This window comes from Plecotus auritus, assembly GCF_963455305.1.
Source record: "Plecotus auritus genome assembly, chromosome: X".
Classification (NCBI taxonomy): domain Eukaryota; kingdom Metazoa; phylum Chordata; class Mammalia; order Chiroptera; family Vespertilionidae; genus Plecotus; species Plecotus auritus.
The window spans coordinates 115028996-115052002 of NC_137784.1; the positions used below are offsets into that span (position 1 = coordinate 115028996).

Sequence of the window (23007 nt, forward strand, 5' to 3'; positions counted from 1 at the left end):
TTTCTACCACCACAGTCAAGATATTGAACAGTTTCAATTCCACACGGATTCCTAATGTTACCCTTTTATAAACACTCCCATCTCCCTTCTACCCTTTCCTGCCACTCCACTCTGCTCTCTGCCTCCCTAACTCTTGAGAACCACAAATATGCCCTTCTTTCAAAAGTTTTGTCATTTCAAAAATGAATCATACAGTATATAACCTTTTTGGAGTGGATTTTCCCCCCTATTACTCAGCATAATTCTCTGGAGATCCATCCAAGTTGTTGCTTGTATCAATAGTTCATTCCTTTCTACTGCTAAATAGTATTCCATGGAATGGATATATTAGAGTTTGTTTAGCCATTCACCTATTAAAAGACATCTGGACTGATTCCAATTTTTGCCTATTAAAAAATAAAACATGCTATTAACAATTGTGTACAGGTTTTTATGAGGGCATGAGTTTTTATTTCTCTGGGGTAAATGCTCAGGAGAAAGATTGCTAGCCTTTGTGTTAGTTACACATTTAATTTTTATATAAAACTGTCAGACTGTTTTCCAAAGTGGCTGTATGATTTTATATTCCCACCAGCAATGCATGAGTGATCCAGTTTCTCTTCATCCTTGCCAGCATGTTGTGTTGTCACTAGTTTTTATTTTAGACATTCTGGTGAATGTATAGTGATGTTTCATTGTAGGTTTAATCTGCATTTCCCTGATGCCTAATGGTGTTGAACATCTTTTGCTGTGATTATTTGCCCCATCTGTATATCCTCTTCAGTGAACTGTCTATTCATATCATTTGCCCATTTTTTTAAACTTGTGGGATGTTTTTACTGTTGCGTGTTCGTAGTTCTTTATATATTCTAATCCTTTGTTGGATATATATTTTGCAAATATTTCCTCCTAGTCTTATCAGTTTTCCTTTTTGTGTAGCATGCTTTTTAGTGTCAAGTGTAAGAACTCTTTGCTTAGTGTTAATTTTGTATCCTCCAACTTTAACTTACTTTTAAGTTCCAGGAGTTTTTGTTGTTGTTTGTTCGTTTTTTTGAGTGTGTTTTTTAGATTTCATGGGATTTTCTACATGAACAGCTGTATCATTTACAATGCCTTTTATTTATTTTTCTTTCTTCACAGGAGTGCCTCTAACTTCCAGTACTATGTTGAGTAAGAGTAGTGAAAGTGAACATCCTTGCTTAGTTTCCAACTTAGTGGGAAGACATTCAGTTTCTCACCATTATGGTTGATATTAACTGCAGGGTTCTTGGTGGTGTTCTTTCTCAAGTTGAAATAAATACCCTCTATTCCTAACTTGCCAAGATATTTTATCATGAATGAATCTGAGACATTGCTAGATGCCTCTTCTGTATCAGATGAACTTGTTTGCTAAATCATTCTAATTAATTGCTAGGCTTAGAATTTGAAAGAATCATTAATTCCTATGGATCCTGGTTTAAAAGGTACTGACATTTAATTGGATTGCCTTTATTTGGGACATGAAGGACTCTTCAAGGCAAATATTGTTTCAGGGCATAGTTATAATTTAGGGTTCCCATTGTGTTTCCATCCTTAGGCTGGCAAGGGCACCTTCATGTTTTGGTTTAGAGCTCTCCTCTAAGGTTTATGTCTTACTGTTTTGGGGTTACTGCTTTTTCTTGAGCTGTTCAGCACTTGCAGAATGTGGGGTTTTATTATCTAAGTTTCTCTCTCCATGGTTCTTTTAGGTAGTCTCTTCATTCTCCTGGGTTTCGGATGCTTTGTAAAAATTGAATGCATGAATGTATGGGTACTAGATAATTAAAGCACTGGCTCATATTGTCATATTTCTTCTCTACATATTTTACCTGCAGAAACCTCATCTTCTCAACACTGCGCCTCTCTGGGCCTCATCTTTAAATGAAAGGATTGAATACAATCTCCAAGACTTATTTGTAAAATTCTGTGATTTTAATTAAGGAAGACTTCTTATTAATAAAGACTTTAGAAGAAAAACTTGGTACAAATAATCCCTCTGGGAGGGAAAAAGTCTTTCCTCTGAAAGATTCAATTGGGGATTTGCTGAAATATGTAAATCCAGGCTTCAGGTTAAAACGAAGCACTGTAAGCTGCATTATTTCCTAAGAGATGTATGGTACTTAAAATGCCACCTGCTTGCAATTTTGTCCAATTAATTTGCTTCCTTTTGAGATGCTTAACAATTAACATCTATAGCTCAGACCTCTCTAGATAAAAATATCATGCCTAACTCCCATCCTTTGTGTTCTAAAAGAGTTTCCCATTGCAAGTTGGGATTCCTTTAATAGTGTTCCTTGAAAACTGCATCAAAGAAGATAACTTAGATATTTGTGGTATTTCGTTTTATTGTTTTTCTAAAAAGTGAATGCAGCTCCATTAATCATTTATAAAGAAGTGAAAATTGTGAACTCTTCTTTCACAAATTAGTGCATTCATAGACTTTCAGATTCTGGGATGGCACACTCCTCAAATGTCATATGTGATATTTCACAGGTTTGCTAAGCCAATTGGCTGTGGTAAAGCCAGATGGAAACCAAGATCCTGACAATTCTTTTACTTGTAGTCATAGAAAAATTTGAAGGCAAAAAGCTTGAGATATATAGTGTGTTGCTGAAATATACATTTATTAATAAGACTTAACAGAATGTGAATTACTGATAATTTAAACAATGTTGTAATATTAAGTCAAAAAGTACTTCTTTTGTAAAATTTATCTTTATTGTTGAAAGTATTGCAGATGTCCCCCTTTTCCCACCAATTGACCTCCACCACCCCATCTCTGCCCACCCAGACCTACTGCATTGTTGTCTGTGTCCATGGGTTATACATATATGCATATACATTATTTGGTTAATCTCTTCCCTCCTCCCTTCCCTCTGAGATTCATCAGTCTGTTCATGCTTCCACGTCTCTGGATCTATTTTGTTCATCAGTTTATTTTGTTCATTAGATTCTACATATAAGTGAGATCATGTAATACTTGTCTTTCTCTGACTGGCTTATTTCACTTAGCATAATACTCTCCAGGTCCCTCCATGCTGTCTCAAAGGTTAAGAGAACCTTTTATTTTACAGCTGCATAGTATTCCATTGTATAAATGTATCACAGCTGTTTTATCCACTCATCTACTGAAGGACACTTCGGCTGTTTCTAAATCTTAGCTATTGTAAATAGTACTGCTATGAACATAAGGGTGCATATATTTTTTCTGATGGGTGTTTCTGATTTCTTGGGATATATTCCCAGAAGTGGGATTGCTGGGTCAAAAGGCAGTTCCATTTTTATTTATTTATTTATTTATTTATTTATTTATTTATTTATTTATTTGTAAAATATATTTTTATTGATTTCAGAGAGGAAGGGAGAGGGAGAGAGAGATAGAAACATCAATGATGAGCAAGAATCATTGATTGGCTGCCTCCTGCACGCCCCATACTGGGGATCAAGCCCGCAACCCAGGCATGTGCCCTTGGTTGGAATCGAACCCGGGACCCTTCAGTCCGCAGGCCAACGCTCTACTCATTGAGCCAAACCAGCGAGGGCAAGGCAGTTCCATTTTTAATTTTTTGAGGAGATTCCATACTGTTTTCCATAGTGGCTGCACCAGTCTGCATTCCACCAGCAATGTACTAGGTTCTCTTTTCTCCACATCCTCCTCAACACTTGTCATTTGTTGATTTGTTGATGTTAGCCATTCTGACGGTGTGAGGTGATACCTCATTGTTGTTTTAATTTGCTACTCTCTGATGATTAGTGACTTTGAGCATTTTTTCATGTGTCCCTTCGCCATCTGTATGTCCTCTTTGGAGAAATGTCTATTTAGGTCCTTTGCCCATTTTTAAATTGGATTATCTTCCTTTTGTTAAGCTCTATGAGTACTTTATGTATTTTGGAAATTAATCCCTTATCCGATGTGTCATTGGCAAATATTTTCTCCCATACAATGGGATCCCTTTTCATTTTGTTGATGGCAAAAAGTACTTGTATACAATTTTGATTTTTCTCCTTATAAATGAGTGTACTTTTGTCAACTCATATATACTAGTCAATTGCAGGCTTCTGATTCTCACTCATTCTATTTGCTAATGACTACAGAATCCTAATGAACATCCTACACATATTTTAGTATTTCTATATATGGAAATTAAAAGTAATTTTAATGCTCAAGACAATGAAACAACTCAATAGATTGTCTACCACCAAAATTATCCCTACATCATAGATTATATACATCCCAGGTAGATAAATTTAAAGTACTAATTTCCCAATGATAAATATGCATGATTTCATTTTAGGTGATTGAAAATTGAGAAAAATCATGACTCAATCTTGAATTTTACAATGTACAATTTTCACTTGGATGTCCCACCATCACCCCATATTCCACTTATCCAAGTCTGAACTGGGTGTTCTTCTTAGTGAGGCTGTCATCTCAATTTTACTATGTCTATGAATATTACCGCCATTTTCCAAGTTGACTTTTCAAAATAAGCAACTCTTGAGACTTCTCTGTCTTCTTCATCTCTTAAACTTCTTACTATAAGCTATCAATTCTTCCTTTCCAATAGTTATGAGATTCCACTCATATCATTCTAATCCCTCATTATTTCCACTTATTATGTTAACCTACAATTTTTTGTTAGGCATCTATCATGTACCAGGAACTGTGTTAGTTAAGTATTGGAGATACAATGGTGAGCAAAGAGAGGTGAGATCTCTGCCCATACATTGTAGTGTAGAAGGAAGACATTAATGAACACACACAAATGTAAAACTGCAGCTGTGACAAGTATTAATGGGGAAAAAGGTATAAGGTGTCATAAGAGCCTAGAATAGATTGGTTTGACTTGGTTATGGAGGCTTCCTTGAAGTTATGTATGAGTTGAGATCTTAAAGATGAATGGAAGTTAATGTGATGAAGAACGCTGGGAAGAACATTCTAACTATAGTTAACAGTATATGCAGTGAGTGGCCTTATGATGGGAAAGAGAATACCAAGTGTTGGAGAACTGAAACCAGGATGATGGGCTGAAGACCAGAAAACAAGGGAGAAACTTCATACAAATTGAGCCTGGAGAGATAGGTAGGGACCAAACTGTGCATAGCTTTATAGGCTCTATTAAGAAAATTGTTGTTTTTTTAAATTTTGTGAATAATGGAAGGCCCCTAAAGGGAGCACTCTGTGTGTGTGTGTGTGTGTGTGTGTGTGTGTGTGTGTGTGTGTAATTTGCATTACAAAAAATCATTCTGATTGCATTATGGAATAGATTGAAGGGGGCCCCAGAGTAGAGGCAGAGTCCAATTGGGAGGCTATTGTAATAGTGCAGGTGAGCGATTGATGGTTTCTTCATAAGGGCGGTAAGTGATAGAGATGGAAAGAAACAGGTGGAGTCAAGAGATAGTTAGGAGGTAAGACCCACAGGACAAGATTATGGGTTGGTTATGGCAGGTGAAAGAGAAAATGAAGGAGACAGAGGGAGAGGGTTTTGGATTGCATAACTGAAGTTTGATGGTGCCATTCACTGAAGGAATACTGAAAGATAACCCAGTTTGGAGAGAAGATAAAGAGTTCAGTTGGGGCATATTGAGTTTGAGATGTTAATGATATATGCACAAAATGATGTCAAGTAAGCAATTGGTTCTATAACTGTGGAGCTCAGAATAGAGATCTGGTTTAAAGATTGAATTTTGTGATTCATCTGTGTTTAGGTGTAAATTGGAATACTGGGTGTGGAGAAATTATAGAGGGAAAAGAGAAGAGGTACTGGGACCAAGCCTTGAGGGACTCTAATAATTAATAACCAGGTAAAATAGGATGAGTCTGCAAAGGAGATAGAGGAATAGCCAGATAAGTAGGAGAAAATCCAACAGCATGTTATGTCATAGAAGTCAACAAAAGTATCTAAAGAAGGATGAAGTGGCCAACATTGTCAAAAGTTGTTGAGAGGTCAAGTAAGATGAGGACTGAAAAAGTATTTATATATTTACTTGGAGCCAATTGGTGGCCTTAGTGAATGCTGTTCAGTTGAATGATGATGGCAGAAGCCAGGTTAGTGGGCTAAAGAATGGAGCAGGAAAACAGACTCCTAGATACAGAGGACAGACTGACAGCTGTCAGAGGGGAGGAAGGCTCTGTGACTGGGTGAAATAGGTGAAGGGATTAAGAAAAACAAACAAACAAACAAACAAACAAACAAACAAAAAACCCCGCATGGACATAGACAATAGTATATTGATTGCCAGAGGGAAGGTGGGTAGGAATAGATGGAAGAGGGTAAATGGGGGATAACTGGTGATGGAAGAAGACTAGACTTTGGATGGTGAGCTCACAAAGCAATGTGCAGATGATGTACTAGTATTGTAGAATTCTACATTTGAAACTTATATAACTTTATTGACCATGTAACCACAAATTCAATCTAAAACAAAAGAACAGGGCAGGAGAACTTGGAGTCAGACAGTATAGATAAATTTTCTTTAAGGAAATTTGAATGTGATGGGGAAGACAGAGATAGGGCACTACCTGCAGAAGAATGTGAGATTTTGGTATTTTATTTCAGGAGACTATATGTTTTACATGAGGAGGGAAAGGCTCCTTTAGGGAAAGGAGGGATAACTGCTGGTATAACTGTTGCTAAGACATTAGCGCAGCTAAGTTTTTATCTGTTGACTTTATTTTTTCTTAAAAAGTAAGAGGCATGATTATTTGATAAATATGTGGTGTAGAATTTGAGAATGGGGAAGGTCATAAACAGCTAGTGCCGATAGTGAGAGCATAAATTGACCAGAGAAAAGTAGTAGGATGGCTGGGCAGTGTGAAAAGCTTATTTAAGGTTGAGATGGCCATGAATTTTTAGAAATACTATTCATCCTTTTATGTGTCTGTGTTCAGCAGTGGTTGACTGCTCATGTGCAGATATGAAGGCAATGGATAGTTAGGCTGGCCCAGATTTGGTGGAAGTGAGGTGAGGAAGAGAACTCTACCAGCCAGGCTCCTGAAGGGTCTCTTTGTTTTCACATTCCTACCTATCCTGTATACTACCACAAAATTTATTTTCCTTAAAGACTACTTTTTAAAAAATATTTTTATTGATTTCAGAGAGGAAGGGAGAGGGAGAGAGAGATAGAAACATCAATGATGACAGGGAATCATTGATTGGCTGCCTCTTGCACGTCCCCCACTGGGGATCGAGCCCACAACCCCGGCATGTGTCCTTGACTGGAATCGAACCTGGGACCCTTCAGTCTGCAGGCCGGCGCTCTATCCACTGAGTCAAAACAGCTAAGGCAAGACTACTTTTTATCAACTCCTTCACCTTGTTCAAGAACCTGCACTCTTCCAAACGGTGTAGTGGGTAAGAACACAGCTGATAGACCTTGGTTTGAACTCCCTGTGAACTCCAGCAATTCATGTAAACTTTCTGATACTCCATTTCTTCAATTCGAAATGGGGTTAATTGTAATATCTACCTTATAAGGTTATTAGGAACATTAGATTATATAGCATGTAGCACAGTGCTTGGCCTGTAATAAATGCATGAAAGCTGCTATATTATATTCTCTTATCTGTCTACCTTCCCCTTCAGGTTTCAGCCTAGTTTGAAATTCTCTCTCACCCCTATCCAACATACTTTCTCCCAGTTAGACTGATCTTTTCATTGCCATGTGCCTTGCCTTCTCTACCCAAACCTCATAACTTCTCAAAGGCCTGCATCTTCCAAATGAAAGCTTCCTCATTAGCTTGAAAAGTGTTTCTCTCTCACTGCACTGATCTCCCACTGCACTTTTGGAACCTGATTAAATTCCATTGTTCACTTTATTATAAGCAGTATTATTATTTTATTATGTTTTTTATTGTTTTGTTGAAAAAATATTATTATACCAGGGTGAGAAAAGTATATTCACAGTTATAAACAATAATTAATAAACAAATACAAGAATAAACTGTTTTGTGTACTCATAACTGTAAATCTACTTTTGCCCACCCCAATTTTTGTCTAAAATATTTTAGTGATATAAGACTTTTCCAATAAGAGTGTGAGCTCTTTGAGCCAAAGAATCATGCCATAAACTCTACGCATTTCTTACAGGACCTAGAATAGAATTCACAATACTCGTTAAATTTAATTTACTTAAATTGATACATAAGCCAGGCCCCAGTGACCTCTAAAGTAGAGTACACAGACAATACATTAGAGTGCAGGAAGAAAATATTGTAAAACATCTATTTATACTTAACATATTCTTTGACAGTTCTGTTTTTGTGTATGTTTATAATGTATATTATACAAATTTATTATATATACATATATAGAGGACTGAAAAACATAAGTGGTGCAAGAAATTTTAATATTGGGGTTCCAGATAAAAACTTTTTTTCTATAGTATTTAAGTGAATAATAGAAATTTGATCCAGTCTAAAATAGCAAGACTGTGGGAGAAACCAAGATGGCGGCATAGGTAAGCACCTAAACTGCTGCCTCGCACAACAATTTCAAAACTACAACTAAAAGACAGAACGGACACCATCCAGAACCACAGGAAAGCTGGCTGAGTGAAAATTCTACAACTAGAAGGAAAGAGAAAAGCTCACAGAGAATTGGAGGTACGGCAAAGGGGCTTTGTGCGCGCAGAGAGGAAGGGCGGCTGAGAGCCTGGCTGACTTTCTCTGGCGGAAGGGGGAAGGAAGCCCCCGACTGCACTGAACCCCAGTTCTGACTGCACTGAACCCCAGATCCGGGCGAGCCCCTGGGGACCCACGCTCTCACAGGGGGAGTCTGGACTCTCAGGCGGAGACTCGGGAGCCAGGGAAGGCGGAGGACTGAAAGTGCGCAAGTGCCAGTGCGCACAAAGGCTGCAGAGGTTGCCACAGGCTTTCCCTAGTGGAAGGGAGTCAGAGGCTCCTGACTGCACTGAGCCCCAGTACTGACTGCAGTGAACCCCAGTTCCAGGTGAGCCCCTGGGGACCCACGCTCTTGTGTGGGGAGTCTGGACTCTCTGGCCGAGACTCGGGAGCCAGGAAGGCAGAGGTCTGAAGGCGCGCACGTGCGCGCAAGGGCAAGGCTGACAGGAAGCCAAAACTGAGACTCCACCCCATCCAAGCTGAGCACAGAGGCTATTGCAATTTGGCAAGTCTAATCCTATAAGGCTGTCTCCAGCACCGAACTCCTCCCAGCATAGACACAGCTGATCCTTACAGCCAACTGGCCTGGAGGTCAATTCTTCCCAGTGATACCAACAACAATCAAGACTTAATTACAACAAGGCTGTACACACAGTCCACAAAGGGGTGCACCAAGAGTGTCCACCTCAGGTTAACTGGGGAGGCAGACCCACTGGGCCATATTGGAAACCTAGCACACAAATCTACCTTACCAACTCAAGGAAGCAGTGAAAATGCGGCGTCAAAGAATCAGATCACAAACGAAAGAAATGGAGGAAAACAAACAACTGGATATAGAATTCAAAACCACGGTTATAAGGCTTTTCAAGAATATCCTAGAAAAGGCCGATAAATATAACGAGACCCTCAAAGATATGAAAAAGGACCAACTAGAAATTAAACATACACTGACTGAAATAAAAAATATTATACAGAGACCCAAAAACAGACAAGAGGAACACAAAAATCAAGTCAAAGAATTGAAATACAAAGAAGCAAAAAACACTCAACCGAAAAAGCAAAAAGCAAAAAAAAAAAAAAAAAAATCCAAAAAGTTGAAGATAGTGTAAGAAGACTCTGGGACAACTTCAAGCGTACCAACATCAGAATTATGGGGGTGCCAGAAGAAGTGAGAGAGCAAGATACTGAAAACCTATTTGAAGAAATAATGACCTAAAACTTCCCCCACCTGGTGAAAGAAATAGACTTACAAGTCCAGGAAGCGCACAGAACCCCAAACAAAAGGAATCCAAAGATGACCACACAATTAAAATGCCAAGAGCAAAAGACAAAGAGAATATTAAAAGCAGCAAGAGAAAAACAGTTAGTTACCTACAAGGGAGCACCCATACGACTGTCAGCTGATTTCTCAACAGAAACTATGCAGGCCAGATGGGAGTGGCAAGAAATTTTCAATGTGATGAATAGCAAGAACCTACAACCAAGATTACTCTACCCAGCAAAGCTATCATTCAGAATTGAAGGGCAGATAAAGAGCTTCACAGATAAGAAAAAGCTAAAGGAGTTCATCACCACCAAACCAGTATTATATGAAATGCTGAAAGGTATTCTTAAAGAAGAGGAAGAAGAAAAAAGTAAAGATAAAAATTATGAACAACAAATACATATCTCTCAACAAGTGAACCTAAAAATCAAGTGAATTAAAAACCTGAGGAACAGAATAATCTGGTGAATATAATAGAATCAGGGGCATAGAAAGGGAGTGGACTGATAATTCTCAGGGGGAAAGGGGTATGGGGGGTTCAGGAAGAGACTGGACAAAAATCATACACCTATGGATGAGGACAGTGGGGGGGAGGTAAAGGCAGAAGGTGGGGTGGGAACTGTGTGGAGGGGAGCTATGGGGGGAAAAGGAGAAACAATTGTAATAATCTGAATAAAGATTTATTAAAATAAAAAAAAATAAAATAGCAATACTGTGGTGGGCACACAATGTAGTATACAGATCATGTATTACAGAAATCTACACTTGAAACCTATATAACCTTAATAACCAATCTCACCCTAATAAATTTAATAAAAATAAATAAATAAAGAGAAAAATAAAATAGCAAACCTTTATTTACCACAGTTAATTATTTTTTGATCACTTACTGTTTGCCAGGTGCTATGCTAAATGTCTTACATGCATTAATTCAATTCTCAAAACAATTTCATAAGGTAGGTATTATTATTTCACATTATAGAGGAGGAAATAGAAGCACAGAGGGGTTAAGTAACTAGTCCAAGCTATATAATGAGAAAGTGATGAGCCAGGTTTAAAACTACATCTATTTTAATCCAAAGCTGGACCACTATTTGAAGATTTTTAACTACACAATTCAATTTCTTTAATAGATATAGGACTATTCAAGTTATTTATTTCTTCTTAAGTAAGTTTTGATAACTTGTGTCTTTCAAAAAATTGGTCCAGAGGAGAGGAAGATGGCTGCCGATGGGAAGGCAGGCTGCAAGATAGTGTATGAGTGAGAGAATGAAAGGAGAGTGTGTGGACATACGGGGAGTGTCTATTTGTGAGTGAGGGACAGCTATATTCCAAGGGACTGTTGGGGACTGTCGGACCGGCCTCCCCTGACCGGGCAGCCTCTACTGCTGCTGAAATCTCTCCCAGAGTGACCAGCTCTGCCACAGAGACTGCGCCATCTTGAAGGGGAGAGGGGCTGTGATCAGAAACCTAGCCTTACCTTCAACTGGGGAGAATTGGATACCTGCCGGGACCCTACAACCACAACACCCAGGGACCAGCTGCGAACCCATGAACACTGGGTCTCAAGCAGCACAAATATGTACTCGGATGAGATCTGCACCTTCTGACAGAAAGGTCAGATTTCACCCAGAGAAAGGTGAGGTCTGCGATCCAGGCTGGAGGGAGAAATGCGTGCAGCAGGATCTAGAGGTTCAGAGGAAGTCTGCACCCCACATAATCTGTGGCCATTGGGACCAGCGTAGTCCACACATGTGGAAGGGGGTCCACAGGGCTCCTGGCAGAAGGGATCTCTAGAAATCAACCCATAGCTGGGCTGGGCTGGGCACAAAAAGGCAGCCGGAAGTTTTACCAGTATACCTGTTGTGCTGTGACAGGGGAAAAAGACGTGTACAGAGACGTGCGCAGAGTGGCGTCCAGTGCCAGGGCGAAAAAGTCGCAAGTTCATGCACTTACTCTGGCTCCATTTTCTCTATAAATCCTTGCTTTTGATGACTAAGCCCAGTACATAGGATCACCCAATTAAAAACACTCTAAGAGACTGCAAGGGAAAGTTGTTTTTGTGGAACCTGGGGATCAGAGGGGGGAGTAACGATAAGAGAACCAGCTCTGGGGCAACCCATTCCCCCAAACCAGTATTAAGTGTGGCAGGGAAAACAAATTCTAAATACTGGGAAGAGAGGACTTATAGCCCTGAATGTCAATATAGAAACACTGCTGCCCAGGGGTTGAATCACAAATTGGCTCTTGTGTAAATACAACTAAAGGCAGGCTGAAAAACAAAGAAATACTGCCTGCTTGAAAACAGGATTGTGGTTGACGACACAGAGGAGCGGTGGAATGCAGGGAACTTCAATACTCTCCTGACTACCTGACAGGAAACAGGCATGCCAAACAGAACAGTAGAGGAAGTGAATGACCTTCACTACTGCACATTTTTATTTTTCATCTTTTACTTAAGAAACTAATTTTTTTCTTTTTTCCTCACTTAATTTTACCTTTTTAATTATTATATTTTTATTTTTAATTAGTATTATTACTACTATAATTTTACCTTTTTTAAAGTTTCATTTTATTTTCTATTTATTTTATTTTGGGATTAATGTTCTATGTTCTATGTTCATTTTTCCTTTAGCATCATTTTACTCTATCTCAACTTTACCTTTATGCCAACACTCTCTTCCTAACCTTCCCCCTTTTGTTGTACTGTTCCTCTTACCCTATTTCTGCTTTAGATTTTTCGTATTCCTTCTTTTTACTGCCTGTTAAAAACTCATCCTACTTATACATCTAATTTCTGATCCCCTGCTCCAAGTCCACACACACTTGATTCTATTCTTTCTTCACTAGCCAATTTTTTTCTCTCTTCCCTTTTTTTATGTTTCTTGTTTTATTTTGTTTGGTTTTGCCCTTCTTTCTCTCTGTTCTGTTGTTGTTGAGTGTTTGTTGACTAGATTGGGTTTTTTGTTCATTTGTGTGATTGTTTCTCTCTCTCTTTTTATTTTTGCTTCTGTTTTTCCTCTACTCACTTTTTATTAGTTGTTGTTTGTAGTTTGCATTCATCTCTTGGTGTTAGTTATTTGCATTTTTTGGATTAGTTGTTGTTCTATTGAGTTTTCTCTCTATATAAATAGTTTTGCCCCCCTTCTTTTTTATTCTCTTTTTTTCTCTCTTACTTTTTTTCCTTTCCTCAATATCATTTTCCCTCTCTCTCTCTCTCTCTCTCTCTCTCTCTCTCTCTCTCTCTCTCTCTCTCTCTCTTTATCCCCTAATTGTCTTTTCTCTGGTGATCACCTTTATTTGGGGTTATTAGTATCGTGAATACATTTGTGTTCAGTGCCTTGTGCATTGTGCCTTGTTGTGTTGTATTTTGTGCCCTTAAGTCAACGCAGGAGAGAGAGAGCTACATAACCAGACAACCAGAGAGGAGAGATCATGGGGAGACAAAGAAACAGCCCACATACGAAAGAAAAGGAGGCATCACAAGAAAAGGAAGTAAACAAAATGGAGGCAAGCAATATGTCAGAGCAAGAATTCAGAGAAATGGTCATAAGGTCGCTGAAAAGGTTGGAAGACAAATGCAACAATATGTGTAAGAACCAAGAAGAAATGAAGAAGAACCAAGAAGAAATGAACAATGACATCTCTGCAATAAAGAACTCAATAGAAAGCATCAACAGTAGACTAGAAGAAGTGGAGGACCACATCAGTGAGCTAGAAGACAAGGTAGGAAAAAATACCCAAGCAGAGCAGCATCTAGAAAAGAAGCTTAAAAAACAGGAGGAGAACCTAAGGGAACTTTGGGGCAACACAAAATGAAACAACATCCGCATAATAGGGGTGCCAGAAGGAGAGGAAGCTGAGCAAGGAATAAAAAACCTGTTTGAAGAAATAATGACAGAAAACTTCCCTGATATAGGGAAGAAAAAATTCACTCACAAGTCCAAGAAGCTCACAGAGTCCCAAGTAAAATGAACCCCAAAAGACCGACACCAAGGCACATTATAATTAAATTGGCAAACACTAACGACAAAATAAGAATCTTAAAAGTGGCCAGAGAGAGGCAGAAAGTTACCTATAAAGGATCCCACATCAGACTAGTGACTGATTTCTCAACAGAAACATCAGGCCAGAAGGGAATGGAATGAAATATACAAAGTCATGCAAAGGAAGGGACTGAACCCAAGAATACTGTACCCAGCAAGGCTATCAATCAAAATTGAAGGTGAAATCAGGAGCTTCACAAACAAAAAAGGACTAATGGATTTTATTATTTTAAATTTCTTTATTGATTACGGTGTTATATATGTGTCCTTATTCCCCCCTTACCCCCTACCCCCCTCATGCCCTCACCCCCCTGTTGTCTGTGTCCATTGGTTAGACTTATATGCATGCATACAAGTCCTTTGTCTGATCTCTCCCCCTTAGCCCCCTACCTTCCCTCTGAGGTTTGACGGACTGATTGATGCTTCTCTGTCTCTGGATCTATTTTTGTTCACCAGTTTATTTTGTTCATTATATTCCATAAATGAGTGAGATCATGTGATATTTATCTTTCTCTGCCTGGCTTATTTCACTTAGCATAATGCTCTCCAGTTCCATCCATACTGTTGCAAATGGTAAGAATGCCTTCTTTTTTACCACAGCGTAGTATTCCATTGTGTAGATGTACCACAGTTTTTTAATCCGTCATTTGCTGATGGGCACTTAGGCTGTTTCCAAATCTTAGCTATGGTAAATTGTGCTGCTATGAACATAGTGGTGCATATGTCCTTTCTAATTGGTGTTTCTAGTTTCTTGGGATATATTCCTAGAACTGGGATCACTGGGTCAAATGGGAGTTCCATTTTTACTTTTTGAGGAAACTCCATACTGTTCTCCACGGTGGCTGCACCAGTTTGCATTCCCAGCAGCAGTGCACAAGGGTTCCTTTTCTCTGCATCCTCACCAGCACGTGTCGTTTGTTGATTTGTTGATGATAGCCATTCTGACAGGTGTGAGATGGTACCTCAATGTCGTTTTGATTTGCATCTCTCGCATGATTAGTGACTTTGAGCACGTTTTCATATGCCTCTTGGCCTTGCTTCTGTCTTCTTTCAAAAAGTGTCTATTTAGGTCCATTGCCCATTTTTTGAATGGATTTTTTATCTTCCTTTTGTTAAGTTGTATGAGTTCCCTGTAAATGTTGGAGTTTAAGCCCTCATCAGTGATAATATTGGCAAATATGTTCTCCCATGCAGTGGGCTTTTCTGTTGTTTTGTTGATGGTTTCTTTTACTGTGCAAAAGCTTTTTATTTTGATGTAGTCCCATTTGTTTATTTTCTCTTTAGTTTCCATTCCCCTAGGATTGGTATTGGTGAAGAAATTGCTTCGACATATGTCTCAGATTTCTCTGCCTGTGGATTCCTCTAGCACTTTTATGGTTTCCTGTCTTATGTTTAAGTCCTTTATCCATTTTGAGTTTATTTTTGTGTATGGTGTAAGTTGGTGGTCTAGTTTCATTTTTTGCATGTATCTGTCCAATTCTCCCAACACCATTTATTTAAAAGACTAATAATTTTTTGATGGAGTCTTTCGAGTTTTCTATGTACAGTATCATGTCATCTGCGAATAAGGACAGTTTTACTTCTTCTTTTCCAATTTGGATGCCTTTTATTTCTTCTTCTTGTCTGATCACAATGGCTAGTACTTCCAGTACTATGTTGAACAGGAGTGGTAAGAGTGGGCATCCCTGTCTTGTTCCTGTTCTTAGGAGAAATGGTTTTAGTTTTTGCTCATTGAGTATGATGTTGGCTGTGGGTTTGTCATATATGGATTTATTATGTTGTGGTATGATCTTTCTATTCCCAAATTGATGAGAGTTTTTATCAAGAAAAGGTGTTGGATTTTGGGAAATGCTTTTTCTGCATCAATTGATAGGACTATGTGATTTTTATCTCTCAATTTGTTTATGTGATGTATCACGTTTATTGATTTGCAGATACTGTACCATCCTTGCATGCCCAGGATAAATCCTACTTGGTCATGGTGTATGATCTTTCTGATGTACTGCTGGATCCGATTTGCTAGAATTTTGTTGAGGATTTTGGCATCTATATTCATGAGGGATATTGGCCTGTAATTCTCTTTCATTGTGTCATCTTTATCTGTTTTTGGTATTAGGGTGATGCTGGCTTCATAGAAGGAGCTTGGTAGTGTTCTTTTCTCTTGAATTTTCTGGAATAGTCTGAGGAGGATATGTTTTAGTTCTTCCTTGAATGTTTGGTAAAACTCCCCTGTGAAGCTGTCTGGCCCCGGGCTTTTGTTTGCTGGAAGCTTTTTGATGACTGCTTCAATTTCTTCCATAGTAATCGGCCTATTGAGCTTTTTAGAATCTTCCTGAGTGAGTTTTGGAAGGTTGTATTTTTCTAGGAATGTGTCCATTTCCTCCAGGTTGTGTAGTTTGTTAGAATAGAGTTGTTCATAGTATTTTTTGACAATCCTTTGTATTTCTGTAGGGTCTGTTGTTATTTCACCTCTTTCATTTCTGATTTTGTTTATTTGGGTCCTCTCTCTTTGCTTCTTGGTGAGCCTGGCTAGAGGTTCATCTATCTTGTTTATCCTTTCAAAGAACCAGCTTTTGGTTTTGTTGATCTTTTGTATTGTTTCTTTGGTCTCTATGTCATTCATTTCTGCTCTGATCTTTATTATGTCCTTCCTTCTGCTCACTGTGGGCTTTTCTTGTTGCTCTCTTTCTAATTCTTTGAGTTGTTGAGTTAGATGATTTATTACCATTTTTTCTTGTTTTTTGAGGTAGGCCTGTAGAGCTATAAACTTCCCTCTCAGGACTGCTTTCATTGTTTCCCATAGCATTTGCATTGTTGTGTTTTTATTGTCATTAGTCTCCAGGATGTTTTTAATTTCTTCTTTGATCTCGTTGCTCACCCAATCATTGTTTAATAGCATGCTATTCAGCTTCCAAGTGTTTGAATTTTTTGGAATGTTTTTATTATAGTTTCCTTCTAATATTATGCCATTGTGGTCTGAGAAAATGCTTGATATGATTTCAATCTTTTTAAATTTGGGGAGACTTTGCTTGTTACCCAATATGTGGTCTATTTTTGAAAATGTTCCATGTGCACTTGAGAAGAATGTATATTCCATGGCTTTAGGGTGAAATGCTCTGAAGATGTCAATTAGGTCCATTTGATCTAGTGTGTCATTTAGAATTGCTGTTTCTTTGCTGATTTTTTGTCTAGAGGATTTATCCAGTGATGTCAGTGGTGTATTAAAGTGTCCTACTATGATTGTATTGTTGTCAATCTCTCCCTTGATATCTTCCAAAAGTTTATTTTATGTATTTGGGTGTTCCTGAATTGGGTGCATATATGTTTACCAGAGTTATATCTTCTTGTTCAATTGCTCCCTTTAGTATTATGTAGTGGCCTTCCTTATCTCTTGTTATGGCTTTTACTTGGAGGTCTATTTTATCAGATATAAGTATCGCAACCCCAGCTTTTTTCTCCTTTCTATTTGCCTGAAAAATGTTTTTCCATCCCTTCACTCTCAGTCTGTGTGAATCCTTTGCTCTGAGGTGGGTCTCTTGTAGACAGCAAATATATGAGTCATGTTTTCTTATCCATTCAGCTACCCTATGTCTTTTGATTGGTGCATTTAATCCATTTACCTTTAATGTTATTATTGACAAGTACATGTTTGTTGTCATATTTTTCCTTAGTGTTTGTGTTTCTTTTTGCCTTTCTCTTTCTTCTTTTTACAGCAGTCCCTTTAGCATTTCTTGCATTGCTGGTTTGGTAGTGATAAACTCTCTTAGCCTTTTTTTGTCTGTGATCTCCTGATTCCACCTTCAATTTTGAATGATAGCCTTGCTGGGTATAGTATTCTTGGATTCAGACCCTTGCTTTGCATCACTTTGTATATTTCATTCTATTCCCTTCTGGCCTGGTGTGTTTCTGTTGAGAAATCAGTTGATATTCTAATAGGAGATCCCTTGTAGGTAACTTTCTGTCTCTCTCTGGCAGCCTTTAAGATTCTTACTTTGTCGTTAGTGTTCGCCAATTTAATTATGATGTGTCTTGGTGTCGGTCTTTTTGGGTTTAACTTCTTTGAGACTCTATGTGCTTCTTGGACTTGCATAGTTTTTTTCTTGCCAATATCAGGGAAGTTTTCTGTCATTATTTCTTCAAACAGGTTTTCTATTCCTTGCTTCTCTTCCTCTCCTTCTGGTACCCCTATTATTCATATATTGTTTTGTTTTGTGTTGTCCCAAAGCTCCCTTAGGCTCTCCTTTTGCTTTTTAAGTCTTCTTTCCAGTTGCTGCTGTGTTTGTGTGTTTTTTCCTACCTTGTCTTATAATTCACTGATGCGGTCCTCAGCCTCTTCTATTCTACTGTTTAAGCCTTCCACTGTGTTCTTTATTGCAGCTATGTCGTTCTTCATCTCCCCTTGGTTTCTTTTCATGTTGGTGACATTCTCATTCAGCTCCTTATAGTTCTCATTGAGTTGTGTGTATTTGCATTGAGTTGTGTGTATTTGTCATCCATCCGTTTAAACATCCTTATAACCATTACTCTGAATTCTTTCTCTGTTAAGCTGCTAGCCTCAATTTCATTTAACTCCCTTTCTGGTGGTTCCTCTTTTTCTTTCCTTTGGGAATTGCTTTTTTGTCTCCCCATGTTTTCCTGTAATGTTTTAATTGTAGATCCAATTGCTTTGCTACCCAGATTCTTTTGGTGATGGTGCTACTGGTGTAATCTCTCAGTTCTCCTGGGCTTGGTAATCTAGTGCAGCTCCCTACTTGAGCTATTTGGGTTCTCTTGATGTAGGCCTGCGAGCTTGAGAGGCACAACTGCGGTGTCTAGAAGTCAGCAGCCGTGGAGGGGAGTATCCTAATTTTTGCTGTCTTCCACCCTTAATTGAAATCACGCGTGCCCAGTGGGGACTCACAGTGGCAACAAGGGGTGATGTGGCTCAGGGGGCCTGCACTCTGGACAGGTGTGACTGTGATGCCCAGAGTTCTGTAGTTATGGGGTGGGCAGACTCAGCTTTCGCTGCTGCACCTGTGGTGGATAGGTGCTTACTCCCAGTGGCGGCTCACAGGAACACCCGTGGTAAGTTTGCCAGCTAGGCACACTGAAGCACTCTGAAGGGCCCTGGCAGTGTAGCCGTGTAATTGAGGTGCCTAGCTTCCAAAGATTTCTCTTTAGGGCAGATCCTATGGCCTCAGGGAGTATTCAGATTCCATGGTGTTATTAAGGGTGGGATCTGGGTGTGGCTATATTGGTTGCCTGGAGACTGGAGGGAGGGGCTATCTCTCAGGAGAAAATGGCGACTGGGGCTTAGATATGACTCAGCACCAGACTCGCTTCCACCTCTCATGGACAGTCCGCTGCCCACTTTCCCCAGATTCCACAAGCCCACCCCTTCTTCTGCACCTCAGCCACAGGTAAGCATCTGTGTCCAAAACGTCCTACGAACTAGGTTCAGTGGAGAAAGGTGCAGGCCCCAGCGCGAGGAGGGACCGCGTCTCTGCAAGTTCCTTTCTTGCTGGCACTGCGCGGTCCGGCAGCTCTTCAGGGCTGCCTTTGAGTTCAGATCCCAAATCCAGACTCCAAGGTCTAAAATCCACTACCTCCCGCAGTCCTGTGGACCCTTTTTTTTTTTCCTTCAGTCAGATGCTTTGCCTGTCCTCAGGGACGTGGCTTGGCACCATGTAGTTTCTCCCTGACCTTCTTGGCACAGAGGTCCGGCAGATTCTACTGCCTAAATCAGCCATGGGCAAACTACGGCCCACAGGCCGGATCCTGCCTGTTCGGCTGTTCTATCTTGCCCGCGGAGCCGAAATAGTGGAGGGTTCTCTTGCCCTCCCCTCCGCTCCTTTACTTTGAATTGATATTAGTTCACACAAACACTCCATCCATGCTTTTTTTCTGGCCCTCCGGTCCAATTTAAGAACCCATTGTGGCCCTCGAGTCGAAATGTTTGCCCACCCCTGGCCTAGATCTTTGATTTTACCTTTATCGGGGGGATCTCTGCCCTTCCCAGCTGCAAACTGTCTCACCAGCTGCGCCTCCTTCGCCAATTCGGGCTGGATTCCACTCGTTTCAGCTGCTCCCTCTATTTGCTCCGGGACAAGGCTCAGGACACATCTGTCTGTTCTGCGGCCATTTTGTCTCTCCCTGTAGTTAAGTCTTGATTGTTGTTGGTATCACTGGCAGGAATTGACCTCCAGGCCAATTGGCTGTGAGGATCAGCTGTGTCTATGCTGGGAGAACTTCTGTGCTGGAGACACTCTTATGAGACAAGACTTGCAAAATTGCAAAAGCCTCTGTGCTCAGCTTGGGTGGGGTGGAGTTTCAGAGCGGAGCAGACAGCCTTGGTTTCCCATCAGCCCTGCCCTATGAGGCCCCGGGGTCTCAGTCTCCCTCGGTAATCGCTGCAAGCACCTCTGAGAAAAAGTCACCCTCGAGTCTCGCCCACTGCCAGACAGTCCAGTTTCTCCCAGAATGAGTTGGGGTTCCCAGAAACTTGCCCGGAACTGGAGTTCAGTGCAGTCGGGAGCTTTCATCTCCCTCCCGCTTTAGAAAGCCAGCCACGGACTCAGCCTCCCATGCATTCAGCAGTTAGTCCTCTCTGTGTGCGCGTGCCTCCAGACCTCTGCCTTCCACAGCTCCCGAGTCTCAGTGTGCTTTCTCTTTTCCTGACAGTCCAGATTCCCCCTGAATGAGTCTGGTTTCCCAGCGTCTCACCCGGGACTGGAGTTCAGTGCAGTCGGGAGCTTTTGTCTCCCTCCCACTTGAGAAAGCCAGCCGCACACTCAGCCGCCCATGCACACAGCCGCCCGTCCTCTCCATGTGCGAGTCTCCGTACCTCAGCCTTTTGCAGCTCCTCTGAGTCTCAATGTGCTTTCCTCTTTTCTTCTAGTTGTAGAATTTCCACTCAGCCAGCTTTCCTGTGGTTCTGGATGGTGTCCGTTTTGTGTTTTAGTTGTAGTTTTGATATTGTTGTGCGAGACAGCAGTTTAGGTGTTTACCTATGCTGCCATCTTGGTTTCTCCTGCATTGATGTTTTTGAGGGTGATTTGAAGATGGTAATGAGTTACATAAATATAAAGTATTATTATGATTACTGTAGTTAACAATAAACCCTGTATTCAGTTGTGATGTTTGTTTAAAGAGTTCAGTGAGTATGTACTTTTCTTTTGCATTATTTGGAACAGAGAGAAGGGCAAGAGATGGCTATAATTTCCCATGTGCTATACAGGTAGGAGTTGAGTTTATTCATAACTGGTACCTTTAGTTCTGATTTACCTTCCAATTAATTCTGTATGTGCAGCTTGTTGGTCAGAATTGTCAGAAGGAGATCAAAGTACCTGGTGGTTATTTTAGAGGCTGTAATTGGGCTCTTGCCTTCATAAAATAAATTGTTTCAGTTGGTCATGGTACAGCCTAGCAGCCTGCTTGCTGCTGCCTCTTTGTAGTGAAGAGAAAATGGAGTCCAAAGTGGTCATAATTTCAGGATAGAGGAATAAAGTGTTTGTTATTTTTAAAAAGTCCACAAAATACTGAGCAGGAAAATTGAAAAAGCAACATGAAAACATCCTTGGTCCTGTTCAAACTCATGGTCCAGCTTCTCCAGCTATTGTTGGGCTGCTTGATGCAACTCAAAAAGTACATATAGCCAAAGAAGACTCCTGGAAAGGTCACTAAAATATTCAGGATGCTAAGAACAGAGAGTCTGTTGCAGCAAGAGGAGAAGTTTAAAAAAGAGGAGTTCTCTTCAGGCTGGAAAGATGATAGTTGAGAAGAGACAGGCCCCAAATGAAATGGGTAAGATGAACAGGGTCTTCACCAAATATGGATCAGTGAAGGGGGTGACATGTCTTATATTGGACATAAAACTTTTGAGTAAACACAGGCACATCTAAATTTCAACAGCTGGTAGGAGACACAGGAAATGTGTTCTTCAAAAAGATTATTTACAACTGGAAATGGAGAAAAGGTACAGGTAAGTTTGTGAATCTGAAATGTGTTCTGTAATGAAGCAGTAGAGGAAGTTAGACTTTTTGAGGATCTCACTACAGAGATTGAGATCAAGGACAGCCCTATTCTTTCATAATATGTCTTTTAGTAGAAAGAATATTTAGAAATGAAATACTAGGTCTTTGTGACCTTGGTTAAGGTTTAGTTTCCTCATCTGTGGAATGGGGATAATAACAGCACTACCACATAAGGTTGTTTTGAGGATAACATGAATCAAAACATGTGAAGGAAGAACTCCATAAATGTTCCAGGCCAGTGTGACTCAGTGGTTGAGCGTCAACACATGAACCAAGAGGTCACCGGTTCCCTGTCAGGGCACATGCTCTGGTTGTGGGCTCTGTAGGGGGCGTGTAGGAGGCAGCCAATCAATGTTTCCATTTTACTATCTCTCTCCCTTCCTCTCTCTTTAATATCAATAAAAACATTTAAAAAAAAGAAATTCACAAATGTTAACTACTATCATTATCATTATCATTACTATTATTCTATGATAGAAATAGGTCTTTTGTAGGACACATCTTTATAGACTAATTGAGCATGTGCTTATTTGCCTTATTGCAATAATGATGGATAAATTGGAGACCAGAAAGATAAAAGGTTTTCTCTGAAGTAATAAACCCTGAATACTTCATCTCCTCTATTAATTATCACAAACTTCTAGAAAAATAGTATGGCTAACCAATTTCAACATAATGCAAATGTTGCTGACTATTCTTTTGAAAATGGGTTTGAGTTTTTTTGTTTTGGATACGAGAAAATTTATCAATTTAAATATGCTGTCTTCCATAATTTCTTAAGATTTCCCACTTAATAGTGTAAAATATACAGAATTGCATCACCACAGGCCAAGTTGCACACTGTTGACATAACTACAACATCTTTTTTTGTTTGTTCTGCTTTTTAGCTATGTCTGTCAGGTCATCGTAAAGGCCAACTCTTCTTTAGCACCCACTGAATTGATTAGCAGGATTAAAAGTAAAATACATGGCAACCTCATGCATGGAAACTTCACACAACATCAATTGACGTTATTAGTAAAGTCTGAACATGTTGCAGTGAAAAAACTAGGTAATTTGGGTGGG

At 39.7% G+C, this 23007-nt stretch overlaps 1 protein-coding gene across 1 annotated transcript in view; it reads left to right on the forward strand.

Moving 5' to 3' along the window:
• Positions 1–23007, forward strand: part of ADGRG4 (adhesion G protein-coupled receptor G4) — a gene marked incomplete at both ends in the record, with an annotated part of 137630 nt that overhangs the window by 18053 nt on the left and 96570 nt on the right. The window contains 2 exon segments of the mRNA XM_080653141.1: positions 21071–21146; positions 22830–22993. Of these exon segments, the coding sequence (XP_080509267.1) occupies positions 21071–21146; positions 22830–22993 (240 nt within the window).